The sequence below is a fragment of the Physeter macrocephalus genome, chromosome 7 (genome assembly GCF_002837175.3).
Source record: "Physeter macrocephalus isolate SW-GA chromosome 7, ASM283717v5, whole genome shotgun sequence".
NCBI classification, from domain to species: domain Eukaryota; kingdom Metazoa; phylum Chordata; class Mammalia; order Artiodactyla; family Physeteridae; genus Physeter; species Physeter macrocephalus.
The window spans coordinates 140,953,810-140,963,900 of record NC_041220.1 but is presented as its reverse complement, the minus strand read 5'-3'; the positions used below and the strand labels follow the sequence as shown (position 1 = coordinate 140,963,900).

Sequence of the window (10,091 nt, the reverse complement as noted above, 5' to 3'; positions counted from 1 at the left end):
GGAAGCAGCCGCATAGCACAGGGAGATCAGCTCGGTGCTTTGTGACCACCTAGAGGGGTGGGATAGGGAGGGTGGGAGGGAGACGCAAGAGGGAGGAGATATGGGGATATATGTATATGTATAGCTGAATCACTTTGTTATAAAGCAGAAACTAACACACCATTGTAAAGCAATTATACTCCAATAAAGATGTTAAAAAATAAATTAAAAAAATTTTAAAAAATCTTCTATCTGCCTATCTTTAAAGGTTTCATATTAGAAGAATTAAAGTTCCCTTCTATGTCTACATTTGTATTATAGAAATTTACAGAAATGTGTTGGATTTCAACATAAATGTTTTATTTAACATACAGATTTTAAGCACAAATGTATTTAATTCATTTTTTGTAAAAATAATCTTTTCCGTTGAATCCTGTGGTGTAGAATATACAATAAATGGATTTCTTTTGCTCACATGCATCTCGTTTGACTGTTAAAACTGTTTAAGGCTTTGTCATTTCTCCTTACCCACGTCTGCATTCCTTCCAAGAAAAGCATGATGCAAAGCATCAGGATGACAGGTTTCATAAGTAATTATCAAATTAGATTAAGAAAATGTCAGGTGGAATTATTACCCTACCTTGTAATACTGTATTCCTTTAAGCTAAAGTCCGTTGATGTTAATAGGTTCTAGGTTCACTGAGGGGTAAAAAAATTTTTTTGGATGTACTCATTTAAAATAGTTTTGCCCGTGGTGGAGCTGACTGTGTTTAAACTTGTTTTCCTAGCATCTCTTCGCTGGATGTCATCTAACAAATTCCCTGGATCATCTGGATCAAATATGATCTATTATCTGGTTGTAGGTGTCACAGTCAGTGCTGGTGGATATTATGTAAGTGTTTTAATAACTTTGGTGCTCAGGAATTCATATATTTTACAACCTGTGGGAAAACTCAAAGCAATGTCAAGATCAAGACATGGGATTAATTAAATATACAAGATTATGAAAAAAAATGTTAAGTATAAAATACTTAATACCACTAACTGTGGATGACTTTCATTAAAAGCAATGTTATTATAAATACTAACAGTACTAATGGCTGACATTCGCGTGTTTACCACGTGACAGACTCATGGCTCATTTAATTATTACAACAATTCTTTAAGGTAGATACTATTATTAACATTTGACAAGAACTGTTTTGAGAGAGAGACTTTTTAAAAATTAATAGACTCTATGGGACTCCCCTGGTGGTCCAGTGGTGAACACTCCACGCTTCTACTGCGGGGGGGTGCGAGTTCCATCCCTGGTCGGGGAACAGAGATTCCCCACGCTGCGCAACACGGCCAAAGAAAAATGAATAGACTTTATTTTTTGGAGCAGTTTTAGGTTTACAGAGAGTACAGAGAATTCCCGTATACTTCCTCTCACCCCTCTGTCCCCTTTTCCCAAATCAACAACCTTGCTTTAGTGAGATACATTTGTTACAACTGATGGGTCAATAGTGATACATTACTATTAACTAAAGGCTGTAGTTTACATGAGGGTTCACTCCGTGTTGTACATTATATGGGTTTTAACAAATATATACTGACATGTATCCACCATGACAGTAGCACACAGAATAGTTTCATTGCCCTAAAAATCCCCTGTGCTCCAACCATTCATTCTAACCTCTCGCCCCCTAGTCTTTTTACTGTCTCCGTAGTTTTTTATTAGCTTTATATCTTTACTTTACTTCTATTTTATTTTTTATTTATTTATTTTTTCGGTACGCGGGCCTCTCACTGCTGTGGCCTCTCCCGTGGCGGAGCGCAGGCTCCGGACGCGCAGGCTCAGCGGCCACGGCTCACGGGCCCAGCCGCTCCGCGGCACATGGGATCTTCCCGGACCGGGGCACGAACCCGCGTCCCCTGCATCGGCAGGCGGACTCTCAACCACTGCGCCACCAGGGAAGCCCTACTTTTATTTTTTAAAAGTAATATTTATCTATATATTTTTTTAAAATTCAAAATAGACGTATAGAAAATCAAAAGAATGTTTTCCTCCCTGGTCTTCCTTATCCACTCCCCACAAGTAATCACTGTAAAACAAAGCTTTTAATAGTATGATTTTGGAGGGTAAAAAAAAAAAAGAAACATTTGTGAGTTACTAAGATAATTCTAGGAGTTCCCTGGAGGTCCAGGGGTTAGGACTCAGTGCTTTCACTGCTGTGGGCCCAGTTCAGTCCCTGGTTGGGGAACTAAGATCCCGTAAGCTGCGCTGCGTGGCCAAAAATAAATAAATGAATAAATAAATAAATGAATAAATGAATGAATAATCCTATTGATTTGAATCATCCCTCATTTTGTCATAAACTTTCTAGACTGAAATCTAATCTTTATTATGAATAAAAGTAGAATAAGTATATATTGTTCAGGAACCATAAGACTACACAGTCACTACATTTTGGCTTGACCTCACAGAAATAAGCATAAAGAGATTTTTAGTCATAACTAGCAGCAGTTTATAGGACTATGTAGATAATGAAACCAAAATCCGTATTCTACTCTTCAGAAATTTGAAAGCCTCAAGAAGCCAGGAAAGTTCAAACATGTCACTTATATTCTTGTCTTCCACTAATCTACCCGCTTTCACTCATACCCAGATTCCTTTGCTTTTACCAGCTTTCTACTGCTTAATATTGAATTCGCTGCCCAGGGCTGCTATAGTTGGATAAAGGCCACTGGAAAACAGATTAAACTAGGCCATGTGATTATGCGGGAAGCTGGAAGACTGAATTTCATCTGGACATCTCTACACCCCTAATTATGTTTACCGGTGCCAGACATGAACCTCTGCAGTCCACTAACTCTTTCTTTGCAAAAGCAATCTTAAACTGGATGGTTAGGAACTGGCTACTCCTGAGAGCTCTTTCTGGCCTTGTTCTCTCACAGTGGGAGTGGAAATTGGACAAGGTGATGATCTCTAAGTCCCTTTCCACCTCTAAGATTATGTAGTTTGTTTTTTTTTTGATACAATCAGAAATATTTCAAGTATAATTCACACGAAACGTCACTTGGAAAATACAAGTGCTCTGATCCATATATTTTAAAAGGCTTTATGTAAACCTTGTGTCAGAAGATAGCCATTAGTTATTGAAGATGGAGGGCAAAGAGATTATATACGAAAAGTATTTTGAGGGACCCTCCTGTGCTTCATTAAAAAAAATGTTCAGGTTAATTATTTGAAGTAAGTAGTTAGGAACAAATGAAGAAGAAATCTATTAAAAAAAATGTTCAGGTTAATTATTTGAAGTAATTAGTTAGGAACAAATGAAGAAGAAATCTACAGAAAAAGAAAGCAACCAAAATGATATCCACCAGATAAGATTTTGAATATTCCTTCACTCTGAATTCTTCGTCAGCTGCAAAGAGATTATATACGAAAAGTATTTTGAGGGACTATCCTGTGCTTCATTAAAAAAAATGTTCAGGTTAATTATTTGAAGTAATTAGTTAGGAACAAATGAAGAAATCTACAGAAAAAGAAAGCAACCAGAATGATATCCACCAGATAAGATTTTGAATATTCCTTCACTCTGACTTCTTCGTCAGCTAAACTTATTTGCTAGATCACTCCAGTTTCCACAGGTGAGCCTTGTTAAGATTATGTAGTTTTAATCTTGAATGTTGGAAGCCTTAATTCCCAAGAATCTTCTTACGCTACTTTCAGGAGGAAATACAGAACCTGAGGCACTCAAAAACCCATATTCTAGTCCTCCCCTTCCCTTCCTTGTCCTGCACTAAAATACATTCTATATTAGATTTATCTGAATTGAATCCACAGGTCTTCCCTAGACGAGAGCACTTTTTCATTTCCAAGTGAAATCTACTACCAGAGCCTCTGAAGATCTGAGAAAGGCCCAGGTCACTTCCATTTCTTTGAGGGTCTGGGTATCTTGGAAGAACAAAATGCCAGACTGGTTTCTAAAAGCTGTGGTAGAGTTTAGATGCTTACATTTAATAAATACAAAATATCATTTGGAAATAACTTCAAAGTCTAATTTCGAGACTCTCTCTTCTAATAGACCTTTCTTCCTCTCTGCTTGATTATGTTCGATTTGAAAAAGCTAGATCCTCTGGGTCGCACATGAGCGTGAATTACTCTTATATCTCTTTGATTCCGCTTTAGCAGCTAAATTGTGTTTTAGCCCCTTGAACAGTGAGACTAATGGCCTAGGGATGTTGCTGCTGGGATGGCCATTTCAGGGACATGAACTTGGGCACAGGTTCAGCTTTACTGTACTGAGAGCTGAGGGTGCTGACTCGGTGTACAAGTCAGGAGCTCCCATCCCACTAGGAAAATATTCCCTGCTTTTATACAAAAATGTTGACCGTCATTCCTGCTGATCCTGTTTGCTCTGTGTGTTTCAAAGCCATAGGATTCAAGTCAGAATTCACCAAACCCTGGGAGTTTGTTCAAGGGCCACTTTTGCAACATTTCCACCCCCGAGCTTATGGAGTTTTCCATTTTCACAGTCTAATTTTAACATGCTATAAAATGGTTTGTAATTTGCGTAGGATAACTTTTAATGAGGTTAATGGTTTATGATGATTAAAAATTTAGAAAATACTACATATAAATATGCAAATTTTAAAAATCTGTCATCCTACCTGACTCTAAGAAATAGCTACCAACATTTTTTTAAGCTGAGATAATATAAACAATATTATCTAGTGAGATTTTCATTTTTAAAATAGCATTGTCTAATATGAATACAGGCCAGAGATTACTACTTGATTTTGAAATGAAAGGAGGCCTGCACATTGTATCTAAGATTAAGATGGCTTTATTACCAATTTTGTTTCTCAAGTAACCTGTGGGCCAGTCATATGACTGCTTTTAATGACTAAACCTAGCTGACGTAAGGAATCTTCACTGGGGTCTACAAATGGGTCATTTGGGAAGACTTTTGGAAGACTTTTCTTTGTGGGAGAATTGAGTTTCACCCGCAGTCATAAGAACTAATAGAGAGCTCATATACCTTTTGCCTCTTTTCCCCCAGTGACAACATCTTTGCTAACTGTAAAACAATATCACAGGCAGGAAACTGACATGGATACGATCCATAGACCTTATTCAAATTCCACCAGTTTTACATGCACGTGTGCGTGTGTGTGCGTGTGTGTGTGTGTACGCTCAAGCGCATGTATTTAGCCTAAGCAATTTTATCACGTGTAGATTCGTGTATTCACCACCAGAGTCAAGAGACAAGACTGTCCCCTCGCCACAAGGGTCCCTTGTGTTGTTCTTTTGTAATTGTACTCACTTCCCGCCTGCTCTCCCCTTCCCTTCCTCCCACTTCCTGACAACTACTAATCTGCTCTCTATTTCTGTATTTCTTGTCATTTCAAGAACGTTACCCGAAAAAAAAATTAATAATAATAATGGTAATGTTACATAAATGGAATCCTAAGGTGTGTAACCTTTTGAGATTGGCTTTTTTCACTCAGCATAATTTACCTGGAGATTCATCCAGATTGTTTCCTGTATCTATAGTTCATCCCTTTTATGGCTGAGTAGTGCCCTATGTCATGGATGTACCACAGTCTGTGTAACCATTCACCGGTTGTAGGACGTCTGGACTGGTTCCAGTTTTTGCCTATTACAAATAAAGCTACCATGAACATTTGTGTACAGGTTTTTGTGTGCATATAAATTTCCATTACTCTGAGATAAATGCCAGAGGATATTTGCAAATGCCTGTCAGAATATTTTGATTCTAGCATAATTTTTTTTGCTTCTTGGTCTTTATCTATCCCCCTTGTGTGTTTTCAGTTATCTTTGACCTCTGTTAGAACATTTGTTTCTTTCCTTTTTTAAAGCATTCTAATTATTGACAAAGCTTTCCAGAGGGGAAATAAAAGAGTAGATGGTGTGTGTTGGTTTCTCCTGTTTGAACCGTAGATAGCTTTAAACTTGGCATGATGAATCTTAGAGCTCAAGAAATAAACTTAAGCACACATTTACTTTCAGACTTACAAGAGAATCACATCAGAGAAAGGTAAACACAGCGATCATATAACGAATTTGAAAGAAAAAACCAAAGCAGAGTTACATCCACTTCCAGGTAAAGTGAATTTACTATTTTCTTTTTCCTTGAGGCACTGATTTTCATTATCTTAGTCTAGCAATGGACAGTATTTGTTTTTGGCTTCTTTACTAACTTAATCCAAAATGACTCTGGGTAGGAGTTCATTCAGAAAGGAAAAGTCCAACCAAAGCCTAAAGAATATTGTTAGAGGTTTTGGTGGATGAGGGCATTTGGTAAATGAAAACATTGTACATTTAAACTGCTGACCAGCAGCTTTGACTTCTTTGTGTGGTAATATTACTTTTCCCCTGCTCAGGTTTCCATTCATGCAGGCATAATTTTAGTATCTGTCTCTCTCAGCAGCTTGACCTTTCATTTCTCTCGTTAATTTTTTTTAAGGCATGAAACTAATTTTGTTTCAGTTTTGGCTAAGACCACCTGTGTGCAGTGACATTAGCAGATTCAGTCATGTCTGCTGAGTCCCTCAGTTGATCTGACTGATAAAATGGCAACTTGTAAGAACAGAAGTTTGACATTTTCACCCTAATGTATATTTCTTGCCTTAAACTGCTTGCTTTAAACCACACTTTTTACCATCTCAACTATAAGGCCATTATTATCAAATACCATGATCACTATTTAGGGACAAAGAAAACAGCTGCTCATGGACCAGTTTTAACCTTTTAGTCATGAGAACAATAAGAAACAGAATATCATTAATAAACATTATTGAATATAATCATGAGATGGCTGATTGTAATAATGATAAAATACAGCATTTCCATAGCACTTCCTTGGTTTTAAACCCCTCTTCATACATATTATTGTAGTCAGTCCTCCCAATAGTTCTGTGAGGTAGATATTATTAATATCCCCATTTTACAGATGACAAAAATGAGGTTGAGGGAGGACTAGTGGCTTCTCAGGGTCATCAGCTAGTAAGTTAGCTACTTTTCCATGCTATTTCACATGACACATTGCCTGTTTATTTTCATGGTTTGTATCTGAATAAATAATACACATGAAATTATTATTTTTTTTAAGTTCAACAGATTCAAAAGCGTTTTCAGAAGAGCAGACCCTTCATTTTACCTCCCCAGAGGCAACCAATAACACCAGTTTCTTTGTGTCCTCCAAGAGAGGGTCTCTACAAATAAAACTCTCTAGGTCTATATTACCCTCCTTTTGTCCTAACACAAAGAGTACCATACTGTATACATTGCTCGTTTCCTTGCTTTTTTTTCACTGAACAGACTACCTTGAAGACCATTTCCTATCAGTACTTATTGATCTGTCTCATTTTTTAAAATGACTGCACAGTGTCTCACCGTCTTCCCATGCTCTTTAAATTAATACTTTTGCTTAATGGACTAAATTTTAAAGGTGCAAAAGAGAACCTTGTGGGTGCCGAGGAAGCCAGTTCAGAAGCCCCCGAAGTACCTTTAGTGGAGGCTCCGGTGATGGGTGCTGCAGAGCTTCCCAACGCTACAGCTGCAGTCATAAAAGAGGCTTCCCCCTGTCCAGACAATGTGGAGGCTGCTGCCGAGGAGACCAGTGCCGCTGGTGCTGAAACTGGGTCAGAGGTCACAGATGCGGGGACGGGAGAAACCGCAGAGGTCAGCACTGAGACCACGTCAGAGGTTACCAGCGCAGCTCGGGATGAAGCTGTTGCCATCAATAGTGATAAAGGTACAACCGAGAACGAAAGCTGTGGTGAATATGCAGAACTAGAAGAAAATTCTCCAGTTGAGTCAGAATCCTCTGCTGGGGCAGATTTACAGGAAGAAGCCAGTGTTTGTTCTGAGGCCGCCTCGGCCCAAGGCTAATCTCATGCTGATTGACACTTGGGCAAAAAATGCCACAGAGGGTCCGATAGGTGTTTTTGTAGTTTCAGTAACCTTAGATTTTAAAAAGGCTTCTTTTCCAGAAAATGTTAATGTGCCTTGAGGATTTGGGGTATCTCCTGATAGATTTCAGGATCGAGAGATTTGAGATTTTGCATGCTGAATAGTTTTCTACTCTCTGGGATCAGAATATGACATGTAAAGAGCTTAAAGAGTTTCACCTGTGGATTTAAATTTTATATCATAGGAATTGAGCTATCTATACAACCTGCATTCGCTTTAATTTTGCTATAATTTTACCTTTCTTTAATGTATGTAAATCTAGATTCTTGAGTTTTGATTTGAACTCATTTAAATAAACTTGGAAAATCTTTAGTGCTTCTATTTTTATTCACTAATATTTATGTGTATAAATAGTATATACTAATATACACACATATAACATCACATGAACATTGCAATGTTATCAAAGAAAACATAATCTCGGGAGAACTCTGCATATGGCAACAATATATGTATCCGTTCTCCCATCTATATTACACGGCGGGCTGTGCCAGTATTTTCCATTTCAGTTTAGTTCTCTACAGGCAGCATTTATCCTGGCACTTTGTGCCAGTGGTCATTCATTCATTCATTCATTCATTCATTCCCGTAGTCAACAAATATTAACTGAGCACCTGTAATTTACCAGGCACTGTTTTAAGTGTTGAGATTTAAAAAAAAAAAAGATAAAAATTCCTACCCTTCCCAGCTCATGTTCTAGGGTATATATAAATACTCTAAACAAATATAAATAATAAACAAGATAAAGAAGACAACTGTAAAGATGTTTAAAAAAAATTACAATTACAATTTTTAGTGTGTAGGAGTTTATAAAAAAAAAAATACTGCTTCATCCACAGAAAATGCAGCAATGAATGAGAATGAGCCACTCAAAAGAATAAAGAACTCCAAATTCTCCACACTGATAGAGAAAATGTGGTTAACGTTGCCACAGTATTTAGAGTAGCATAACTAGGCAGGGGATACTTTTCAGCAAATCTAATGTTTTTAATAGTATTTCAACATTTCTTCTCTGACATCAGTTTTTAAAATTAGGAAATTCCAAAGTTGGTCAGAGAGAATTTAGTAAAAAAAAAAAAAAGAAGACAACTGTATAGTGTGTGAGATACTGATAAGTATTTGAAAAGAAAAATAATGAAAGTAAAGGGATTATAAGTGTTGGTTAGGGCAGCCAGAGAAGCTGGCTTACTCAGAAGCTGTCTTGCGAGTATAAATGTGAAGGATGTATAAGGCACCTAGTCATGAGGACACGGCAGGGCGGGGCTGGTGGGAGAGCAGCGGAAAATCATGCCAGATGAGGGGACTGAGAAGGGTAAAGGAGCTGAAGCATGAATGTGCTAGAGAATTTGAGCAATTGCAAGGTGGCCAGTGTGCGGCTAAAGTGGAATGAAAAAGAGGGAGAGCAGTGGAGATGATTTCAGAGAGGGAGAATGGTTATGCGGGGGTGGCCTAGGCCACGCAGGGTCTAGTGAGATTATGGCTACTCAGGTAAGTGGGGAAGTGGTAGTGGATGCTACTGACGCCCTGACTAGATCCCTTTAACTGGGCCAGTACGTTTTACCCTAGCTGCTCTGAGTGTCACACACACACCCCGCCCCCACCCTCACCCCAGGCAGCTCACAGTTGATGAGTGACTACCGTGGTGGTACAAAAGGTGGAGCCGAGGCCGCCGAGGGACAGCGCAGAGCTTCCCAGTCGAAGCTGGTTTCCCGCTGAGATTACATCCTTGCTTAGCTTTCTCCCCCTGTTCTCTCCCGCTTGCCTCTTTCCTAGTCCCCTGGGAGCACTCCTTTAATACATCACCTGCCTCCAAAATTCCTGTTTCAAGCTCTGTTTCCAGGAACTCCACCTAAGATCTGTACTGGATGTGGTCCCAGGAAGCAGAGCCTAAGAATAGGGTCCTGGAATTGTATCACCCTCCAGCTGGATGGCGATGAGGACCCCATCACTGGTGGTAGGGGGAGAACTTCGAGTCCCTGGCCTTCTGCAGCAGTGCGGTTGCTAAGATTTTCACCCATGGTAAACTAGGGTACGATATAGGTGGACGATGATATACTGGCTGGCCTAATGCCTCTGGAATTGGAGAGCTAGCAAGAAATAATAACTGCAAGGACTTAATCATTGCAAT

The 10,091-nt window shown here is 38.7% G+C and overlaps 1 protein-coding gene across 1 annotated transcript in view; it reads left to right on the top strand.

Annotated features, from left to right (window-relative positions):
- The window catches only part of MGARP (mitochondria localized glutamic acid rich protein), a 12,468-nt gene extending 4,221 nt beyond the window's left edge, over positions 1-8,247 (top strand). The window contains exons 2-4 of the mRNA XM_024119395.3: positions 768-871; positions 5,999-6,092; positions 7,440-8,247. Of these exons, the coding sequence (XP_023975163.1) occupies positions 768-871; positions 5,999-6,092; positions 7,440-7,882 (641 nt within the window). The 3' untranslated portion in view covers positions 7,883-8,247. The remainder of the gene's footprint in view (positions 1-767; positions 872-5,998; positions 6,093-7,439) is intronic.
- Positions 8,248-10,091: the final 1,844 nt, after the last annotated feature.